The sequence below is a fragment of the Dipodomys ordii genome, unplaced genomic scaffold (genome assembly GCF_000151885.1).
Source record: "Dipodomys ordii isolate 6190 unplaced genomic scaffold, Dord_2.0 Scaffold22, whole genome shotgun sequence".
In the NCBI taxonomy this organism is placed as follows: domain Eukaryota; kingdom Metazoa; phylum Chordata; class Mammalia; order Rodentia; family Heteromyidae; genus Dipodomys; species Dipodomys ordii.
This window is the reverse complement of record NW_012267238.1, coordinates 5,054,067-5,078,190: the sequence shown is the minus strand read 5'-3', so window position 1 is coordinate 5,078,190 and position 24,124 is coordinate 5,054,067. Positions and strand designations below refer to the sequence as shown.

The 24,124-nt window shown below is 37.4% G+C and overlaps 1 protein-coding gene across 1 annotated transcript in view; it reads right to left on the bottom strand.

Moving 5' to 3' along the window:
* Uvrag (UV radiation resistance associated) overlaps nucleotides 1-24,124 on the bottom strand; it is a 274,073-nt gene that overhangs the window by 187,383 nt on the left and 62,566 nt on the right. Inside the window, exon 5 of the mRNA XM_013014162.1 lies at nucleotides 23,244-23,326. Within this exon, the coding sequence (XP_012869616.1) occupies nucleotides 23,244-23,326 (83 nt within the window). The remainder of the gene's footprint in view (nucleotides 1-23,243; nucleotides 23,327-24,124) is intronic.

Here is a 24,124-nt window from a genome sequence, read left to right as displayed (position 1 = left end):
TGTGTGTGTGTTGAACTCAGGGCCAGAGCACTGTCCCTTAGCTTTTCACTCCAGGCTAATGTGCTACCACTTGAGCCACTTGCTCCACTTCCTACTCTTTGGTGGTTACTTACTTGGAAATAAGGGTCTCACACACTTTCCTGTCCAGGCTGGCTTTGAACTACAACCCTCAGATCTCAGTCTCCTGAGTACATTGGATTATAGGCATGAGCCACTGGCACATGGCTTGAAAATCTTTGAAAATGTCAAGGAAAGCCTGGGAATTATTTCTGACTGACAAAGAAATGAGACATGATAACTAAATGCAATGTATGAGAGTAGACAGACCTTTGTGTTATTCTAAAGGACACTGGGATAACTGGATAAACTTGAAACCTGAATAGGATGTCCCAGTGAGATCACAGTAATATGGTGATGTTAATGTAATAGTTATGCTATGATTATTTAAGGGAATATTCTTGATGGCAAAATACACTTCCTTGACTTGGCAATGGCTGAGAGATCGTCTTAGTAGTAATTTACTTTCAAATAGTAAAAGGAAGAAAAGCACTCTGCACTATTTTTTTCATGGTTTCTATAAATCAAAGGAAAAAGCCACAAAATGCTCAAGAAATTAAATCAGGGAGTACTACTAAGGTTGTAATAACCCAAACTAAGACTTCCACCAATAAGTATACTCACTTATGTCCTGCACAGCCTGTGCAATTCCTGGTCTGTGGAAACAAAAGTCAATCCAATGACATCATGGCATAGAGCAGGGGGTGGGAGAAATCACCAGCAAGCTCCTTTTCACTAGTGACATATTTCACAACAAAGTCAACAGTTGTCTTACAGTAATAATTCAGAGAATGGCTAATTTGCTGGAACTACATTTTTAAAAACTAATACAGCAATTTCCACCAATATCCCAAACATGAAGAGTATATATCTAGCTCCTGTCACCTCAGAAAAGATCTTCCACATAAATCATCTTTCCAATTAATTGAAACTTGGATATCTTTTTTTATTGGTCAAGAGATTTTTCAAAATTAACCCATTTTGGATAGAAATAGATCCTTCATGTATGGCTTCTGACCTTATATACAATGACAACACTGACACATTTTCTTAGAAACTGATGATTACCAACATCAGAGATGCTGAGGCTTACAGAACTTGCTGGATCAGACACCTCACACCACAATGCTCTTTAAAATAAGATGCTAGCAACTTTTCAGATCTTTCCCTGCCTTTTCTTCACACAACAATTATCAGGGTTTACAATCACTAAATTGTAACATTTAACCTACTATGGACTTAGAGACTAGAATATCATGATTTATGGAATGGCACATAAAATAAAGGCAAACAGTTTCTGGACAAGGCTTTGCAAATTCTTCCTCTGCATAAAACATAGAACTGTACTATATGATATCTAACTTGTAGGTTCTTATATGATGGTTATATATTGCAACTCCTCCCCCAAAATGTACTACTCTAGTTGAATTCTCAAGTAACACATTAAATGGCATTTACCAAAAAAAAAAAAGTGAACTTATACAATTACAGGAAATACTCCATCCTTTATAGACAGACAGTAACAACAACAACAACAAAATCTAGCCACTGGCTCAACCATTTGATTATGAGTTCAACACATCAATTTACTTGTATCTATGGTGATATTATAAATGATACCTCTCTGTGGTTCAATGTTCTCTTATAGACAAAGGTAATAATTGATTAATGCAAAATGTAAATTTTTAATTCTTTTTTAATTTGATGATGTAAAAATGATTGCTAACAGAAATAACAAAGTAGAGGAAGAGAGGTCATTCACATTATTGTCCAAAGTCATGAGTTATGAACTAAAGCTTACTTATCATACAACAGAAACAAAGTACATTATATCAAGTTTTTAGGATAACCACCATAACAGAAATCAAAAGAGGTAAAGGTGATCATTGCAAAGGAGTGGGGCTAGGGCAAGGCAGGGGAAGGTAAAGTAGGAATTTTTACTTTTCATCTTAGAATCTGATTTTTTTTAAGTGGCTACAGAGGCAATAGTTTCATTTTTAACACTGTGCCAGGGACAGACAGGAATCCTATTTTTTCCAAAAACTTCCCCATTTCATCTTGGGGCCTTTTCTCACTGTGTTCTTAGAGAAGCAAGCCTGGACTACTGGTAGAGCATGCATTACCATGCACTGTGTTTTGTGCTTGGTTGTCTGACCACTAAACTAAACTCTCCCTGAAGCCTGAGAACATACCTTATTTCACATTTTCTGACACAACCAGTACAGTAACTAGTAGAGTAGTAAAAATTAAAAATATAAATGAACAACCTATGAATGATGACAACAGTGATTAAACAAATCATACCAATTTGTTCATTGGAAAACAGTACTGGAAAAGAGGAAAAGCCAAAAGCAATCAGAAAATGTACCTTAACATTTACAGTTGTAATTCAGTAATTCTATCTCACTAAACCTTTCATTTGAAAAAAAAAAAAAAAAACTTCTGACAAATACCCAGGAAAAGTTAAAAGAAATTGAAAGAAAAAATGCCGCCTTGCCCATTTGCTTTCTATCAAAGGTGCTTTCACCACCTCTTCTGCAGAGCGCAATCTTAGGATCAAATGCAGGCTGACTAGCAGATGCCAGTGCACTGGGTCTGTTCAGGGTATCTCTCAGAGTGTGGAATTTATTTATGCATAAACAGTGTTTCAAGTCTATTCAAATGGCTCCACAAAGTAATTCCACATGACAACTTCTTTCCATCATCAAAATCTACTTATTAAAAAGAAAACTAGCTTAAAATTGAGCATGAAGAAGTTTTGGTTTCCTAAGCTACAGTAACAGCTTAGGATTGAAACATCAAAACTAGAATGCCTAAATTGTTTATCTTTTCTCAAAGAAATTATAAAGCTTTCTATTTCTATCTAACTAAATAAAAATAGTTCCCTAGCAATAGTCAACTGTATAAAAGAATCTGTAGGGGCTGGGAAGGTGGCTCAGTGGTAGAGTGCTTGCCTTGCATGCATGAGGCCCTGGGTTCGATTCTTCAGCACCACATAAGCAAAATAAAAAAGCCAGAAGTGGCGCTGTGGCTCAAGTGGTAGAGCGCTAGCCTTGAGCTGAAGAGCTGAGGGACAGCACCCAGGCACAGAGTTCAGGCCCCATGACCAGACCCCCCCCCAAAAAAAAGAATCTGTAAGTTAGATATTCACTTGTAGCCTTGAAATGTGACATCTGAACCTAGCTATTTCATCAGTTCTGTTGTACAACTTCAAAGTATGAAGAAGTGTTAGCATTACAGGTTCATTGAACAAATGACAAAAAAAGAATGTAGTCATGATGAGGTCTAAAAAGTATAAAAGACACTCATAAAACATAGATTCCACTATACCAATCACCCTGTGTGGCAGTAGGAAAGGTCCCAAGCTGTAGATAACAGAAAAGCGTTAAACAATCTTGAGTAAGTTATTAAACATCCCCAAGCATTAAGTGAGTCATTTGCCTCATGTGTAGAATTGCTGAAATAAATAGAATACTAAAATATATAAAGCACCTAGCATATTATTTGTACATAACAGGTATTTTAAATAGCAGTAACTCTCTAGGTACAGCTGTAAAAACCTGTAGTCCCAGCTACTCAGGAAGCTGAGGCAAGAGGATTATTTGAGAATATGAGATCAAGGTCAGCTTTGGCAACATAGCAAGAACCTGTCCTATGTAAAGGTAATCCTGCTGTGTATCACCTCTAAAACGACAATAAAGTGATTTTTAAATACATTGTACTCATAAACTGACATGTCGACTTGAAACCTCTTTGTACAGCTAAAGATAATTAAAAATAAATTTACTTTTAAAAAAAGAATCTGTCTTTAAAGAAGAGTAATTAATGTTGAGGGGATAAAATAACCTATAGAAATAGATAATAATGCAGAGTTAATAAAAAAAAAAGCTAAGTATTCTGGCAGGATGCTTGGTAAATGCAAAATGGGTACAAGAAATGAAGTGCAGGGGGCTGGGAAGGTGGGTCAGTGGTAGAGCGCTTGCCTTGCATGCCTGAGGCCCTGGGTTCGATTCCTCAGCACCACATAAGCAAAAAGAGAAAAGCCAGAAGTGGCACTGTGGCTCAAGTGGTAGAGCGCTATCCTTGAGCTGAAGAGCTGGGGGACAGCGCCCAGGCCCAGAGTTCAGGCCCCACGACCGGACCCAAAAAAATAAAGAAAGAAATGAAGTGCAATCCAAGGTTTTCTAGAGTAGAGGAATGTAACCTATGTCTGAAAGAATGGAGTATGTTAGGCAAGTGAAGTATTCCTTACCTTTTGCCTCCATCGTACTTGCCACTCAAGTACAAATCTTTGTACTACCTGACATGATCATGCTTATTCTTTGTTAACCTGACACCTACCATGTGCCAGTGAACAGGCTAAACACTGATGGCTATGCTACTGAACAAGATAAACCAGAGTCCCTGTCCCTACAAGGATTACTACCTGCAAGGATATATATAGAGTATTTAAACAGAATTGTATCGGTATGTGTGATGGCTAATTTTGATTGTCAACCTGTCTGGATTGAGAAGCACCTAGATTAGTAAAGTATACTAGATGTGTCTGTGAGGTATTCCAGAGAAAACTAAGGGGAAAAGACATTCCTAAATGTAGGCAGCATCATCCATAGGCTGAGGGCACAGATGAAATAAGATGGATATAAAATCCAGCCAATTAGTACAGGCATCCCCTTCTCTCACTGTGCCCTCTCTCCCCTTGCGGGCCACCATGACACAAACAGCTCCTCTACATTCTCTTACCACCTTGGTGGTAGGCCTTGCCTACAGTCCACAGTAACACAGCCAGTGACCATAAACTAAAACCTCACTTTGAGCCCAAATCAAGCTTCCCTGAAACTCAGGCATTTCTCTCAGGTATTTTGGTCACAATGACAGCAGAGCTAACTAACACAATATAAAGTTTTAGAATAGAATGTGACCAAGTGCTTGTTTCTTCTTCACCAACACAAACCCCAAAACAAAGATAAAGTGAGCAAGCTGCAATCAAGATTGAGGTCTAAGGGTGAGGTAAAAGGCTCCATTAGGCCTAAATCTCTCTGTGCTTACACATCCTGTATCCACAGTTACACTGAATGAAGTTGGCCTTGTGCAGCTTCTCATGGAGCAGCACTGGGATTTGAATCCTGCTTCTGTGCACTGGGGCAGAGCTCCCAGTGGAACAGACTGGATGGAGCAATGACTGACAGAGAGGCACATGGTCCTATTAAAGCAGATGCTCAATAAGGATTTGTAGTTAATGACTTTCAGGTCATTGACTAACATTCGTTTTCTATATTATTACACTACTAAAACATTATCCTAAAGTTCTCATCTACAATATTTATGACACAGCAAGTGTGCTGGTTACTATCCTTTTAATCAAGGCTGATGCTCTATTACTTGTGCCACAGTACCACTTTATATGATAAAGTTCTTGACTGATAATATTTTGACTGTCTTTTTGCAATCATAATAATTGACTGGCAAACAAAAATGCTGTAAATCCTGCAAACGTGGTCTAACAAGGAGAAAGACATCAGACAGCTTTACATGGGCATTCTATAAAATAGCTCAAATCTGTCAAGGTCATCAAGAAAAACCTTGACATCATCTGAGAAACCTTGAGAGCCAAGAGTAATCTAAGAAGACATAATGGTTAAATACAATATGGTACCAGGATGAAATTCTAGAAGAGGACATCTGAATAAAGTATGGACTCTAGCTAGTAACATATTGATACTGGCTCTCTAACTGGAATAAATATACCATACTAGTTAGTAAAGGATATTAAGATATTTGTACTATTAAGATATTTGTACTATCTTATTGTATTTCTATCCATCTAAAATGATTCCAAAAATTTTTGAGGTCAGAAAACACACTTGACTCAATAGTAGTGCTTTGTTGAAGTACCAAGTTTGTACCAAGTTTGTAAAATAAGAATAGATATTTAAAAATAAATATCTAAAGCCAGGAGTGGTAGCTTATGCTTGTAATCCTAGTTACTTGGGAGGTAGAAATCAGAAGGATAGTAGTTAAAGGCTACCCTAAGAAAAAGGAAACACTCCCATTTCAAGCAATTAGCCAATGTAATAATGCTCTCCCAGCTACTCAGGAGGGCAAAAATAGTAGAATTCAGTCTTACATCAGCTCTAAGCAAAAATGTTATGCCTTTCCTGGAAAAAAAAATCTAAAAGCAAAAGGGCTGGAAGCATGGCTCAAATGGTAGAGGGCCTGACTGAGAAGTGGAAAGCACTGCTTTCAAATTCCAATACTGACAAAAAATAATGAACAGTTAATTTGTTATAACATCAGCCACAAGACACTTTTGACAAATCAATGCCTAAAATACTAACGAGAATTGCCAGAAAAAACCTGAACCAACAGCCCCTTTTGTTTAAACAAAGGAGGTGGTTTGCAAAGAAATTCTGCAAGATTTTAGTAAACTTAACAGAAACATAGCAACCCTCTGCAAGATCAGCAATCATGAGCTACTGTCACTAGACCATTTCCCAGGAGATTTAGTTGACAGGATGCTATTTTAAAATACCAATCTAATACTCCTCCAGTCATTTCTACACTAACGTTACAGGTCAAGGTAGAAGATCTTGAAAACTGAGCAAAGTGGGCTGTCTCAATGAAACACTGAAAGACTCTGGGAAAATGTCTGGACCCAGCTCCCTAAGATAAGAGCACATATCCAGACCCCTGTGTGCTCTTTCTCTTCAGATGCTCAAGAAATTATCCCAAACCATTTTCACAACATTTAACATGTCCTGCCATGTGTGATTTGTGATCTCTTTATACACAGCCATAAGTATACACCCTCCAATTCTGGCTTCAAGAAAACCATCACTCTTCTTTAACTTCATTGTACAGGAAGTGCTTCATGTGTGATATTCTGAAGGATAAATCACCAGTACTTGAAAATGGAAATAATGAGCTTAATCAGAGATGCATTTAAATTGAGGACAAATTCACAAACTACTATATTATTAACTGAACTTTAAGCTGTTCAATTCTGTGGCCTTTGGTTCATTCATAATCACCACATAACCTAAGATTCTTATCTTAGAAAAAAATGAATTCAACTAGCTCCCTCCTTGCTCTCTTCTGTAATGCTAGTTTCTTCTTGTTCATTTTGCTGATTTTCTCCTGCTATCATTGTAGGATTCGTTTATAGCTATACTCGTGAGAGAGATTCACTCCAGTGACAGGAAGCTCACCTTTTCCTCCAAAGAACACTCCCATTGGTACACATCTCCAATTATTAAAGAGTACCCTCTCATGGTGAGTCAATAGTTGGCTGTCACTAGGCACTCACATGATGCCACCTCCAGTATTCTCAAACTATGACTGTCAGGCCAGTTATTGTAAGCCTCAGTTTCCCTGTACAAGTGAGGATAACAACACTTACTGTAACAGGACTGTTGTGAGAAGTAAGATCATACACGACTCAAATGAGACTCTAATGTGTTAGCTCATACCCTGCACAATACTGAGCTTTGAGATGAAGTTAATTAGGTATCTTACTTACCACTCCCCTGTTTTCCAGACCATTCATCACCACTTTCCAAAAATTCTTGGTCCTTTCAAGGTACATATTATCTGATTATGCCAATTTCTCTTCATGCTGTCATTACCTACAACCTTCCTATGATCATTCTAGCTTAGTGAGTGAAGATTCTAGCTTCTCTTCCCTCTTTCAACCTTTCCCTTTTCCTTCCTCCCTTCCTCTATTCCTCCTTCCTCCCTCTTTCCCTTCCCCTTTCCTTCCCCCTGTGTTACTCCCACTATTCCACATTCATTCAATATTCCAACCTCTCAAATTCTTCACTTCCACTCAGTTCAGCCATTTATTCTCATACAAAGATGAGGAACCTTTTTTTCTTCCAAGGGCCATTTGGATATTTATAACATCATTTGTAGGTCATACAAAATTATCCATCTAGGTTGACAGCTGCAGGAAGTGAATGAGCAGTATAAGAAAGGCATACATGTCTGTTTCATCATGTACCAAATGATTCCACAGGCCTTATTCGGTCTGCAGGCCAGATGTTCCCCACCCCTGCTTTAAATCAGTCAGTAACTTCAGCAGCTAATTTTAAAACCTTAATTTCAAGCATCTCAACCCCTATCACCTGCCATTTTCCCAGATCATTTCAGCACTGCATCCAATTCTAAGGATCATCATCAACTTCCAATCCCATTGAGCTAAATAGTTTTCACTAATCTTGACATCTTTTCTGTCATTCAGCTTAGGTTCCAGGGTCCAACCCTCTTTTGTCCCTTGAATTCATGTGGCAAAACCCCCAATTCCGAATAAACTGAACTCACTGTCTTCTCTACCTCTGTACCCCAAGTAACTAAATATTTGTGGAGAAATAAATTCAACATGGTACATAAATGGCCCCTTTAAATGTATAGTCAAAGGATAGTTCCTGCACCAGTAGCATTAGGGGCACGTAGAAGAGTTAGAAATACAGATCCCAAGGAATTCCCAAATACAGGAATTCTAGAGCAGGGCTCAGCAGTTGTATACCCATCCCTCCAGCTGATTCTGATACAGACTAAAATTTGGGAAATATCAGCTTGGTCAATTCACTCTCTCATTTTCCAGGTGTTATTTTATATTTATCTTTTATCAAAGTCCCTCCATTTTCCAATACCCAGCTAGTAACCCTACTGAAAACATCCAATCAGAGGATAATTTGTTCACTCTTCCACCCCCCAAACTAGCAAATAATTCTGTACCTGTACCCATATGCATGCCTTCCACCGTGACAACACACATATAGCCTTTCTTCCTGAGACCAAACCACTGCCCTGAACAATGTATGTATGCCAAGCTACTACTGAGCTACTCCCTCATCTAGTTGTTTTCTTTTAAGTAAAACTCTGATCCTATTACTCTATTGCTCCAAATCCTCAAACAGTTTTTTATTACACTTAGGAAAAAAATCTACAATTATATAATCTCACTTCTGCCAACTTGCTCACTGTGTTCAAACCAGGGCTGACTTCCTAGCTACTGCTGCTGTTCTTGAAACAAACCAAGCTCACTCCCACTTCAGGGCTTTGATATTTGTGATCTCTTCTCTTTGGAATGTTCTTCCTCCAGATGCCCATACAACTTGCAGCCTTATCTTTCCAAGGCTTTGTTCAAATATTTTCTTCTCAGTGAGGCCTTCCTTGATCTGCAATAACTCATCCTACTATCCTCAGTGCTCTCTAGCCTTCCCTGATTTGGTTTGTATCATAGTACAGATCACAAGAGAGGAGTGGGGAAGAGGAGGGAGAAAAAGTATATGAGAGAGAGTGTGTGTATGAGAGACAGAGACCATGCAAGAGGGAAAAAAGTTTTGTTTTTTTTTATTTTCTGAATTTCCTAGTACAATATAAGCTCCATAAAAAATAAGAACTTAGGCCCTGGTGGCTCATGCCTGTAATCTCTGTACTCATGAGCCTGAGATCTACAGATCACAATTCAAAGCCAGCATGCAAAAAAATTTACAAGACTTTTATCTCCAATAAACTACTCAGAAAAAGCCAAAAGTGGCACTCAATTGGGAGAATGCTAACCTTGAGCTAAAGAAGCTCAGGAACAGTGCCCAGGCCCTGAGTTCAAGAACTAGCAAATAGATAAATAACTTTTCTAGCTACTGAAGAGATAGAGTTCTTCAGTAGCTAGAAATCAGAAAAATCAGTAGCTAGAGATCAGAAAAATCGTGATTCAAAGCTAATTTGGGCAGAAAAATCCACCATTAACCATTTCTAATTAACCAAAAAATGCTAGAAAGAAATTATGGTTCAAATGCTTAAATACTAGTACTAGGCAAGAAAACCAAACAAGAGCTCAAGCCCCAGTATCAGCACTCTGAGTTCAAGCCCCAGTATCAGCACAAAATAAAAGGACTATTAAGAAGGTATGATACATAACAAATAATATAAGTAGTTATAACCATCAATTCTCTGGAATATCAAACCTCTATACTTTTTCTCTTCCAAGTGATTCCCCTTCAGAAGGAGCTCTAATTCTTTAGAATGTGAGTGGCAACATAGGAAAAGGAAGGAAAATGGAGTCATAGAATCGTAATTCTTACAATGCTACTTTAAGCAAGTCAACTCTTCCTGTCATCTTGGCTTCCTTACTGGTAAATATAAGGAAGGCTCCCATGGGTGTGCTAGAAGAAAGGACTTATATGGCAGATAGTATATGTTCAATAAATGTGTGTGTGTGTTTTTACTAGCATTACCCAAAATGGCTTTTCCAAGTTAGCTAAATCCCTGTTTAAAAACAGCAACTATCCCCAAAGTCCTTCTTCCTTCAGGATAAATATTGTCTACCCTAACTAGTCCTTATATGATTACTTACAAACAGTCATCCTGGCCATTATTCCCTGGCTCCCTCTCATCAAAGTAAACTGGGACTCAAACAGAATATTTCCAAATATGATCTAATAAACAGAAAGTCCAAGAAGACGATTACTTCACCTAATCTGGACAACATATTTTAATTAATGCAATAGAAGACAATCTTAGCTCCTTTTTTTAAAAATGTTGCTGAGTCAATTTCCTGGCTTACACTGGATTTTTCACAAATTCAAATCTCCAGATGTTCTCCTTATAAATCATTTAAAAACTAGTTTTACTCCAAAGTTCAAATCTGACTCTGTCACTGGAACCAAGAAATCTGAGAAATAGAAAAGGCAATGCTACTAATGGAAAGGTCATTTTTCCTCAATGGTCTGTGCTTCTTAATTCAAATTTAAGGAATGGAAGACTGAGAAGAGTCAAGGATGTCAATTATGGAAAAATCATGTTTCCAGCCACTTCACATTATAGAAATCAAAAGAGGTGGGGGCCATGCAGTCAACTATGGACTTTAGTTAACATCTCTTTTAGAGGAAAGCACAGACGTAGGGCATGAAGACCATACTGTGGCAGGCACTGGCAAAGCCTATTATGAAAGTCTCCTTTGTGTAAGTGTCAGAAGACTCAGAAATGTATGATGCAGCACCAAGGACTTTCTGTAGCAACTACGGGTTTGGGCAACTCTAACAGTCTCAACAATAGAAAGGAATATCCAATGCTTCTTCAACATGAAATGGAGAAGTATAATGGCAAGGTCTCTGACACGACAGATCTGGGCTCTGCATGAACTATTAGCATAAGACTTTCAAACACAGGTGTGTTCAACTTTTCCAAACTTCAATTTGCTTCACTGTAAAACTGAACTATCCTGATAGTATGGTTACTGTCAATATTACAAAGATATCCATACAACGTTTTAGCCATGAAGTACTTTTTATATTTTACATATTCAAATATTACTTTCCTTCTTCAACCCCTATTAGGCCCCTTTAGAAAAGGAACACATTCTGATCAATACCTAGAACATGAAATACTTGGAAATTATTATTAACTTCTCAGTGAATGAAAGAGCCTTTGCATGATGTATCTGTTATCTGTTTTACTAGCAAAGTAGGAATCTGTCTCTCCTACTACTAGCAGAATATTTCCATTCACAGAGAATCAGCTACAGAAATAAGGTCAAAATGCAGTCCATACTCAGTAGATAAATGAGCTCCACTTTGGATCCACAAAAGTGAACTCTCACCTTCAGAAAAAGGCTAGTTCGAGGGCCAGGTGAGATCCTATTGAGTAAAATGTATTAATTCCCTTAAAATCTCTGATAAGTTCTCTTAATAAAACAGCATGTAAAAATCAAGTTCTGGGTGGGGTAGGTGTTTAGTGGTAGCTGGTTATTTTTATTGGCATAGGCATTAGGGTGAAATCACTAACCCTTGGAAAGTTGCCTTGGAACATGCCTGGCACCGGTGGGAATGTAGAACTTACAAGGCAGCCATGAGGGGTGCGATGGTAAAGCCTTAATTTGCAGTGACATCTTAAACAAAGCAGTCTTAGTAAAGTAACCCTGTGAATTCAAGCCAGAACTGAAAGACCAGAGGAGACAGAGAACATCTCTTAGGCAGAAGACTACTCACAAACTTGACTGCCTCAAAGGATGCTCTTTACTTCTTCATGCCTATTTTATTCTTCATTCACCATTTTAACAACATCTGAAAGTTAACTTCTGCACTAAGAAAGCACTTCAGAATATTGTTTGTGGGAAGGTTCAATTAAGTCAACCATTATATTGATGGACTCTTTTTAACAGTCAGTAAACTAGAGAAAATGGACTTAGAAGCCTGAACAGCCTAGAAGACTTCCTAGTTAAACACTATGAGATCTATCACTAAGTCTCATACTCATGCACTCATTTAATAAACTGGATTTACTATAATTTTATACCCAATGCTCTCACATGATGTTTTCATTAGCAACTACTTTGTTCAAAATGAAATGTTGAGATATGTGAAGAATATGCCATAACTGGGGCAAAACATATCCAATGCAAATATAATCATCTTTGAAGAGGATAATTACAAAATCTGTCCAAAAGTCTGTTATTCAGTTATTATCCAACCAGACCATATTTCACCCAAGTGGTTTACTCATCCATTCATTAAATATTGAGCATCCACTCACAGCCAGGTTGGTGCTGTATACATCAGAGACAAAAGTATAAATTACAGCTATAAGATACCAAAACATGTGGACTTTATATTCTCAATTCTTATTCTGAGAATACTTTAAACACAAAAAGTACCTCAAATATTTCATTTTTAATAAAAAAATTGCTACAATTTCAGCATTAGAAAGCATCCTATTGGATGAAAATATGAGTTCATAATATATCAGTATTTCTAGCTGAAATCCTAGAACACTTTTCAAGTTGAAATAGAAAATGTGCTCCAAAGTATTGAAATGATTAAAGAATTCCAAACTAAAACTATATTCAGTGTTACAGCAATAATTTTTAAAGTCTAGAGGAAACAAACTAGCCAAAACAAACAAGAAAAAGAAGGAAAAAACTGATTATAACAAATAGCACCAAAGGGACTCAAAGAGATTTAACATCATCAAAACATGTGAGCTCGAATTAATAGTTAAGTTCCAATATACCTTTAAGAAAATAACAATCCTGGGCTGGGAAGGTGGCTCAGTGGTAGAGTGCTTGCCTTGCATGCATGAGGCCCTGGGTTTGATTCCTCAGCACCACATAAGCCGGAAAAAAAAAAGCCGGAAGTGGCACTGTGGCTCAAGTGGTAGAGCATTATCCTTGAGCTGAAGAGCTGAGGGAGAGTGCCCAGGCCCAGAGTTCAGGCCCTCTACCGGACCCAAAAAAAAAAAAAGAAAAGAAAAGAACAATCCTCAAAATTATTTATTCTGTTTCAGATGTTAATGATGCTAATTGTTAACAAATATAATGCTTGGGGCTGAGAAGGTGGCTCAGTGATAGAGTGCTTGCCTTGCATGCATGAGGTCCTGTGTTCAGTTGCTTAGTACCACATAAACAGAAAAAGCCAGAAGTGGTGTAGTGGCTCATATGGTAGAGTGCTAGCCTTGAACTTAGGAGCTGAGGGACAGTGCCCAGGCACAGAGTGCAGGCCCCACAACCAACCAAAAATATATATATATATATACATATATTATATATATATAGTATGTATGTACATATATATAATGCTAATCATTAAAAATGCTCAGATATTGTACTAAGTATTCTTCATTAATTTCTGTAATCATCCCAATACCCCAACAAATTAAATGCAATTATTAACATCTTTTTTACAGATTAGAATCACAAAATAAGATGGAAATTTTTATCATTTATTTTGAAGGTCTTTGGAGAAAAATTACTAACCCCTCCAAAAATACCTACTACAAGAAATAGTGTGTATTATTGTCACTTATAGTAATAATCAAAAGAATAACCGATAGCTAATTGGTAATCAAATATCAAGAAATGTAGATGCCTTATTAGTTTAAGTTAAAATTTAAGGAAGGGGCTGGGAAGGTGGCTCAGTGGTAGTGTGCTTGCCTTGCATGCATGAGGCCCTGGGTTCGATTCCTCAGCACCACATAAGCAGAAAAAGCCGGAAGTGGCGCTGTGGCTCAAGTGGTAAAGAGCTAGCCCTGAGCTGAAGAGCTGAGGGACAGTGCCCAGCCCCAGAGTTCAGGTCCCATGACCGACCAAAAAAAAAAAAAAAAATTAAAGAAAAACTACAATGTCAATAGTAGAAAGGCATTTCAAAGCATTCAGCATCTACTCCTAATAAAAACTTGCAACAAAAAGAAATACTTAATATACTCAATGTACACTATTTTAAAAATAAACAATAAAACTAGTGACCAGGGACATGAGGGACAACAGAGGAAAAGGAAAGGAAGGGATGACAATATCCAAGAAAAATTGTACTCATTACCTGACTTATGAAATGATGGAATTGTCACACCTCTGTGAAACTCTTTAGTAACAGCAATAAAATTATATTTTAAAAATTAAAAAAACAAAATTAACAAAGTATTCTGAAAAGCAAAATAGTGAATTTTCCCACTTCTGAGCTCTCAGAAGTAAAAAAAAAAACATAAACATAGGTATATATATATATATATATATATATATTCATATATAGGTCCTCATTTATATTGACGTATATATTTATATAGTAAACATGCAAAACAAATTTGTATTTCCAAAACAGCCCCAGGATAAATACCAAATGTTTATGAACAGGCTGATGGCAGAATAAAGACTGTTTGGTACCCAATGGACTATTATTAAACACTTAAAAATGAATTGGAGAGATTTTCATATAAAATGTTGGACAAGAAAAACATAACCAAGGAGAGAGGAAGGAAGGGTGACACGTATACTTACCTGACTTATTTAACTATAACCCCTCTGTACATTGTCTTTACAACAATAATAAAAAAATTAAAAACATGATAGAGAATCATGAACTGCGTTATCATTTCTACTCCAAATAAAATCACATATATATAAATATATATCTATGACACACATATATATGATATATATATATATCATTTCCACTCTAATTAAAATCACATATCTATATATATATCTGTATATAGTTTTAAAAAGCATGGAAAAACACAGATGGCTATGAATGGGACTGGAGATTTGAGCATGGATGAGCAGGTAACTATAGGTCATCTGGAAAGACATTGTGTGTGTGTGGTGGGTTTCTGGAAGGAAATAGGAAAAAGAGTTTGAGGAAGAAAAGCTAAAAAGTATAAGGAAGGCGAGAAAAAAATTACCTAAGATAACTCCAGCATTTTATTTATTTATAGTTTATTTCTGCAAAACTGTGCTTTTATGCATATGAACACATAGATATTCTATTTTACTAACAAACCAGCACCAATATTCTCTCTTATGGGAAGAAATATACAGGCACTAGAGCCTGGTAGACATTTATTCAAATCTCTTCCAGCATTTACTATGGGCTGAGGCAAGTCTTTTCACATCTATGCCTTGGTTTCCTCATCTGTTAAGTGCAGACAGCATGAGTGAAAACACTTGGTGATGGTCTTATCACTAACTTGAATATAGAACACAAACTGGAGATGGGTTTGGGCAAAGATGACTGCTCCCACTCAGGACACAGCTAGCTATGCTTTCCAATCTGCCTCTCAACTCCTCTTACACAGAATAGTGAGGCAAGTCTATTTAACAATTCAGTCAATAAAGCCAGGTGCCAGTGGCTCATGCCTATAATCCTAGCTACTCAGGAGGCTGAGATCTGAGGATCCCGGTTCAAAGCCAGCCCAGGCAGGAAACTCTGAGAGACTCTTATCTCCAATAGCCACTAGAAAACTGGAACTGGCACTGTGGCTCAAGCTGTAGAGTGCCCACCTTGAGATGAACAGCACAGGGACAGCACTCAAGCCCAAAGTTCAAGCCCCACAATTGACAAAAAAAAAAAAAAAATCAGTCAATAGAAACATAAGACTAGCTAATAGCTAATAGGAACCATCACAAAGCCATATTTCAGAATCAAACTACATTACAGAGAACAAATTACCAGTTTCACTTCTTGCTGTCAGTAAAATTATCTTAACAGTAACCCTCCTAACTCCCTTCCTTACTTTTTAAAAATAGGCACATCGATACCAGGTAAGAATCTGGCCTCTGTGATGAACACAATGTGTACATTTAGTTCTATAAACATTGTCATCTGCTTACCATGGTGCTCTTGGCTGTAGATAGTTTTAAATTGCTACCTGACAGAGTGTTAGCAGAGATAAGGAAATAAAACTCCTCCTGTTCCCTCTAAGTCAGTTATTATATCTGAAACTGAGATTATAAATGTAGTTAAAACCCTTAGTACACATTCATCCTCTTTCCTAAAACTGCCACAAAGAAAACTTCACTTGTGGAACAGGTCTCTTTTCAAACAGAAAGTTAAAAGTGAAAGTATTTTCTGTCAAATATGGGAAGGCAATTTGCCTGTAGACCACAAAATCAAGATCTCTCAAAAAGAAAAAAGAAAAACCTCTATAATGAATCAAATTAAGTCAAAACAGCCTGAAAAACCTCACTAAATGACACAGAATGAAAGTGACAGAAAGAAGAGCCAGCTGAAAGCTCACAGAAATGACTGTATTGTCAACAGTTTTTATGGAAAAGCCTAGAAATTTTTTTGCAGTTCTCATTTTGACAGATGCAAACAGAAATATATGTAACAAAAAAATAATAACTTGCTCTCTGCAACCTTAGAATAGTTGAATTTGATCAACACAAACAGCATTTATTATCTATTTAATCTTTATGACACATCTATGACAGAGCTAATAGAAAGATCAATAAAGCAAAGAGAAGAGCCATGGAAGAATTAATGAGAACAGAGTAAGTACTCTATAAATGCTAGCTATCCATCACACAGGTTAAGAGATGGAAACTGGAAACAAGGTAACAGTTCCCATGGGAGTGTTTTGAACAGTGTCCTTTAAATACTATGATCCTGTACATAAAAGCTCAAAGATTTTTAAATACAACAAATGGCCAGACAGATGCAACTTTTTTTAAAGATGGGCCACTGTGGCAGCAGATGAAAATAATTAATGTGGTGCTCGGCATTTATTAAAAAACGATAAAATCAATAGATTAAGAAAATGGGGTATGCAGCTAGGCTGTCTGGGTTTCAACACAGGTTCTCATGTTACTTTGCTGCTTTGGGGCCTCAATTTTCTTTTTTGTTTGTTTTTTGGGTTTTTCTGGGGGGTCCGGTCATGGAGTCTGAACTCTGGGCCTGGGCACTGTCCCTCAGCTCTTCAACTCAAGGCTAGTGCTCTACCACTTGAGCCACAGCGCCACTTCCGGCTTTTTTCTTTTTGCTTATGTGGTGCTGAGGAATCGAACCCAGGGCCTCAGGCATGCAAGGCAAGCGCTCTACCACTGAGCCACCTTCCCAGCCCAGGAGGTCCTCAATTTTCTAATTGAAGAATGTTTCTTTCATACACGGATGTTGTGAAGCATAAGAGTGAAGTACTGTAAAGCATTTATAATAATTACTGGTACAAGGTAAATGCTATACAAACTATAGCTACTAATTGCATACAAGAAAAACTGGAAGTAGAAATTACTTAGAAGGTCAAACAAATAGTATAGGAAAACAGAAAAGAATAGAGGCATAACCAACTAAACACATCTCTGAAGGAAGAAGACTAAGAAAATAAAATAAAATTATAATTACTAAAGCTTGGTGCTAATAGAAAAGGAAGAGTAGGTAAGAGGAGGAAGAGGAAGAGGTAAAAGGGGAGAGAAGGGGGGTAGGAGGAGGGAAGAGGGCAAAGGAAGAGGGAGGAGGAAGTAGATTAAATCAATGAGTGTAGCTCTGGCCATGGTGGGTCCAGGGCTGAGACTCCTGCAGGACATGGGAATATAATTTACCCAGTGGCTACTGGAAAACATACACCAGAAATCAAAAAAAAATAGGTAGGAGCAAGAAATACTGGTAATACAGAAGAGTCCTAAAAAAGGAGACAGACCTCCAAAAATTACTAACCTATGACTGTTTAAGATGAATAAAGGTAATTTTGACAGCAGGGGTAGTAAACATTAGAACAACAAGAAGACAACAGGAAATTAAGCTTAACAGCAGAACAGCTAACAAGGAAACTGTTTTTTTGTAGAAAAGAAAATTAATTCCAAGATGAAAGAAATAAAAGCAAAGAAGAAAACTATTATTTGTTGAATATTATATGCCTATAACTGTCTTAACTAACTTAAAATAATTCACTTATTCATTTCTCACAATATCCCCAATAGAATGAGACAAGTGTTATCCCCATGTTATAAGACTAGGCTGGGTTAAGGAATTAACCCAAAGTCTAGCTTTGTAATATACTTGTACATGATGTCTTAGGACTGTAAACTAGAGGAAGAACTAAAGCCTACTGGCAAAAACAAAACCTTTCAAAAGGAGGAAAGAAACACAGTAAGTACAGTGGAAGAAAACCAGGGTGTCTATCACATGGCTCACTACAACATAACTCTTTTAGAAAATATGAAAGGGGGAAAGAGTATTTTCACACACAAAAAACTAAAACAAACTCTCAAACTGAGAGAATAGGTCAGATCAGAGATGACTCTGTACCTCCAGTGCCAGCTCTCTGGCTATCATACATTGGCACGATAGTTAGAATTCTAAATTGCAACTCTACCTTGCTACTCCTTTCCTCATAATCATTCAATTACTTCCTATCACTAATGAACTTTTCAAAAGGAGGGGAAAAAACACAATCAAAAGAAATTATCTAATTAGCTTATATTCCTCAAAGTAGAAGGAACAATAATATTTTTAAATGCAGCTTCTAGAAATTAGTGATTATTTCATAGCTTTTCAGAACACTGCTTTATACTCCACTGAAGTTCTCCATTTTTCTCATCTAAAAATTGTAAAATAAATGACACTTTCAATGCCAGCTAAAGAACAACATTGACACCTTGTGGTGAACATCCTAAAGTATCAAATATAACAATGACTAAAGGGCTCTTAATTAAATATCTGCTTACCTAAAAACAAACCTTTAATTTGGAAGTTTTTAAGAATTAAGATGGAAAAGTTCAACTACTATCACACACTAAATGTAAATTTGAAAAGAGCTGCTAATAGTTTGGGAACACTGAAACTATCCTAAATTCTCAGCTCTGAACCACAAGACAAGAATTTAATCTCAGGTCATTGTTTTGCTGCAAAACAGTTCAATAGGTCTATCTGAAGAGGCCCATTTTAGTCCTTGCTTCCATCAAGATTTCCTCTTTTTTTTTCTTCTTTTCTGTAATTCTCACTACAGAGGGAACATATGAATCCTAGGGGCCTAGTGCTACAGTGAAAGTTGTTAACTAGACTACAATCTCAAAGCAAACAATTCAGAGGCCTAGGTTCTCATCTTGACTCTAACCAGCTCTGAGAATTTTAGAGCTAAGTAATAGTAAAGAATTCAGGCCATGTTTTCAAATATAATTGCAGACCAATTAGCTACAATTTTATAAGCCAAGAAAGATCAGGAAAGGAAAATGTATACATTTGTAACTGTCCCCATCCAGAGACAATGTGCCTGAGGGAGAGGAAACAGTGAATCACAGAGTACAGTGATGATAGGCACACAGGTTTCCCAGCAGGCACTTCGAAATCTGTTATGGCAAAAACTACAGGAAAAGCAAAGCTGTGAGTAAAGCAGATGAGGGGAACTTGTTCATCATGTTTGAGAGATGAGAAAGCTTGTTTCTCTAAAATTGACAGGTGCAATTTAAAGTGTCTAGTTCAAGGGCTATCTCTTTGGGTTCAAGTTCTTTGGTTGAAAAACAGGCACTTGAGCTGGTTCAGGAAAAAAAAAGTCTATCTGTATTTTTAGCTCTAAATGAGTTGTGCAATGGTGATGAACAAGCCAGTATTTAAAAGTAGTATGAACTACTGCTATTATGGAATAATCTGGAAGGTGATCTAGAAATTAGATTCCAAAACCTAACTACTGCAAGATCAATGCTCAATAACTCCGTTACTATAGGACTGGAAGTTCATCCACAATACCTGATGCTTTCACATTTCTGGAAGTCACTGTGCTCCACAGAAAACTCCCTCAGTTCCTATGTTATCTCTACCTTAACCACCAAGCAAGGAAAACAAGACAATGAAAAGGACTTCCTAAACATACTTACCAGAAACCTTTCAACCAATCTCCAATCTGGTTCTCATTTGCCTGTGCCTTCAGAAAATAAGTCTTTTACCACCTGGCAACATCAACTCAAGACAAAAACAAAGCTTAGGCACTGATAGTAACCGAAAGTTTCTAAGAGAACAAATAACTCTGAAAATGCTTGTGAATTTCCCAAAATTTTAACATCACTGTTTCTATTTCCTTGAAGAAATCAGAGCCATTAAGTGAATTCAGAGAGAAGACTACAGGCATCCAGTTGATCAGAGCATTCTCTAGGACAGACAGTATGGTGCCTTGCACTCACAAGACCCAACAGCTTTTGCTCATCTCCTTTTCTTCTGAATATGCCGGTTCTCCCTTCAAATCCTTTAAACCAGCTTTTTAGATTCTCCAATTTCCACTATCCTCCATCCTCTTCTTCTCTAAGACCTCTGGTTTTTTTTTCTTTTAATTCTACTGGTTTCTATAAAAGGATCACGCAATCTCATAATTAGAAAACATCTTTAAAACAAACATATCTTACCCTCATTTTACTGAGAGGGGGGGAAAAAGTCAACATAAATTAGTGGCTTATTCACATTTCAAACTATATCTAGTCATTGTTCTTTGAAATACTTAAAATTCAGCCCAAACTAAATAAGCTCAAAAATAAGCATACATATTAGCAACTTGTGCTTTGTATCTCTACCCTATAATGAGGAAATCCTATCTGCTTTGTTATATACTCTAAACAATCTAGGTGAAGACACATCTAAAATATGAATCTAAAATTATCAAATGCAGGTCATTAGGTTAGTCAAAATTTAACAATGTACGAAAGAGAGTCTTCGCAGAAGAAGAAGTAAAAATGGCCAATAGACACATGGAGAAATGCTTAATATCTCTGCAAATCAAATCAACATTGAGATTCAACCTCAACCCAATTAGAAGGTCCATTATCAAGAAAACAAATGATAACAGATGCTGGCAAGGATGTATACAAAAGGGGGCATCCTAATACACTGTTGGTGGGAACGTAAGCTTGTTCAACCACTGTGGAAAGCAGTGTGGTGGTGCCTCAAAAAATGAAACACAGAACTACCCTATGATGCAACAATTCCATTCTTGAGCATTTGCCTAAAAGATTACAAAATCAGTATACAATAAAGCCACCAACACCATCATGTTTATTTCATCACTAGTCACCATAGCCAAGGGATGGAATCAGTCCAGATGTCCCTCAATGAACAAATGGATTAAAAAAATGTGGTATAATACACAATGGAATTTACTCATCCATTAGAAAAAATGATATTGTACCACTTGTAAAGAAATGGAAAGACCTGGAAAAAATTACTTTAAGTGAAGTAAGTCCAGGCACAGAGAGACAAAGGCTGAAGGTTTCCTTTACATATGGAAGCTAGATAGATGTAGCTTATAAGGAAATATGTTGGGTAGTATGCATGTATATACAAACATATTAACCAAAATACAGTAGATTCAAGGGAAAACTAAAACATTATAACTCCTTGGAAAGGCAAAGTTAAGGTTCAGCAAAATACAGCATCAGGACGCGGGCACGCAAAAGGGGTGCAACAAGGAGAAAGGGGTGAACAAATGAAGAGGAGATGAGAAGGAAAATGCTGTCAAGAGCCCAATGTATATTCTATGAAACTAAGAGTTCAAGTCCCAGTACTGGAAGAAAAAAAAATTTTAAAGGAAAAGGAGGAAGAGGAGGAGGAAAGAAAAAAAACCACTGACTGACAACACCTCTCTCTCTCTGTTTAAGGAAAGGAAATATCTTTTCAAAGGTTTGGTGAAAGAGATAAATCACTACAGCTAGAAAAATTATGAAACTTTCACTAGAAAATGTTAAGCCTGCCAGGCGTTGGTGGCTCACGCCTATAATGCTAGCTAACTCAGGAGGCTGAGATCTGAGGATCACTGTTCAAAGCCAGCTCGGGCAGGAAAGCCTGTGAGATTCTTTTTTTTTTTTTTTTTTGGGGGGGGGGTCCGGTTGTGGGGCCTGAACTCTGGGCCTGGGCACTGTCCCTCAGCTCTTCAGCTCAAGGCTAGTGCTCTACCACTTGAGCCACAGCGCCACTTCCAGCTTTTTTCTTTTTGCTTATGTGGTGCTGAGGATTCAAACCCAGGGCCTCATGCATGCAAAGCAAGCACTCTACCACTGAGCCACTTTCCCAGCCCCGACTGTGAGATTCTTATCTCCAATTAACTACCAAAATACCAGAAGTGGCACTGTGGCTCAAGTGGTAGAGCACTAGCCTTGAGCTAAAGAGCTGAGGGACAGCACCCAGGTCCAGAGTTCAAGTCCCACAACCGACAAAAAAAAAAGAAAAGAAGAGAAGAGAAAAGAAAAGAAAAATTAAGACTGGGTAACAGCTCCCAGTGCTCCTAAATATTTTTTTGCAATGAAATGTCACAAACATAATAAACAAGAGTCTTTAAAATTCAAAAAGACTTAATATGATTTTTTCCAAGTCCTTCCATTTCCTTACAAATGGAAGTGTCACTCTTTCTGATGGAAGCATAGAATTCCAAGGACTTGGAAAAAAATCATATTAAATGAAACATAGGTCCCAATCTCCCTTATTTGTAATGATTAGTATACATCTAGGATAAAGCAGATGAGCAGAATAGCTGAATAACTATATACATATGATCATATAAGAAGATGCTAAATGAAATGAATTCCAAGACATGGACACAAAGGTTTTTCTTTGTTGTTGCTGTTCTCAATGTACTACATGATTTCTTTTTTCTTTTGTGTTTTCCCCCTATGGTCTATCCCCTGTTATCACTGCAGTCGATTTTGGTGCCCTGAGTGTTGTATATACGTTTATCTGAACTAGGGAAGGGAAGGGGAACAACAAAATAGTGAGGAAAGGACAAGTATGAAACCAAGAGAATATGTTGGAAATGAACTGTGTAACTTGGGGGTGGAGGGGGATTGGAGGGAGGGTGGGAAAGAGGGAGAAAAATTAGGGAGGGGATAATAAGTTAGACAAGATATGCAATTACTACCTTATTTATATAACTAAAACCCCTCTGTACATCACCTTGACAATAAAAAATTTTTTTTAATTCAGGAAGACTAAGAAATTTCTTACCGTAGCAAAGAAAAGACATCGTAAGAATTGCGAACACAGTTCTGATCCACCTGAAGAATATTCTTCTGAGCATTTGAATAACCCTGAAAGACATCGATCAAGAAAGTAATCATTGAAAACAAAATAATATTGTGCATACATTAGTCATGTTTTGCCTTTTAAAAGTATCACTTAAGCTAGGATCATGCTTGTAATCCTAACTATTCAGGAGACTGAGGTCTCAGGAGCAGTTCCAAGTCAGACTAGGCAAGAAAGTCTGTGAGACTTATCACCAGCCAATAAACTACGAAAAAGCCAGAAATGGAGCAGTGGCTCAAGTGCAAGCCTTGAGCACAAAAGCTCAGGTGAGCCCTGGCCCTGATTTCAAGCCAGAGGACTGAGGCATGCATATATAATTTTTTTTCACTTAGGCATGGTAGGCATGGTGGCTCAAGCCTGTAATCCTAGATACTTGGGAGGTGACAATCAAAGGATCATGGTTCCAGACTAGACTGAACATGAGTTTTTGAGACTTCATCTAAACCCATAGTTGAGCACAGTGGTGCACTCCTGTCATACTCAGCAATATGAGGAAGCACAAGCAGGAGGATGGCAACCCACACCAAAAAAAAAAAAAGCAGTTAGAGGCACAGCTTTAACTTATTCTCACGTTTTCACACAGAAACAATGCTTCACACTATAAATTGTAGTGAACTCTCCAGGAAAACGTAAGAAGTGTGTGTGTGTGTAAAACGTAAGAAGTGTGTGTGTGTGTGTGTTGGTCATGCATGGGGCTTGAACTCTGGACCTGGGCATTGTCCCTCAGCTCTTCATCTCAAGGCAAGCAGAATGTGTGTGTGTGTGTGTGTGTGTGTGTGTGTGTGTGTGTGTGTGTGTGTGTT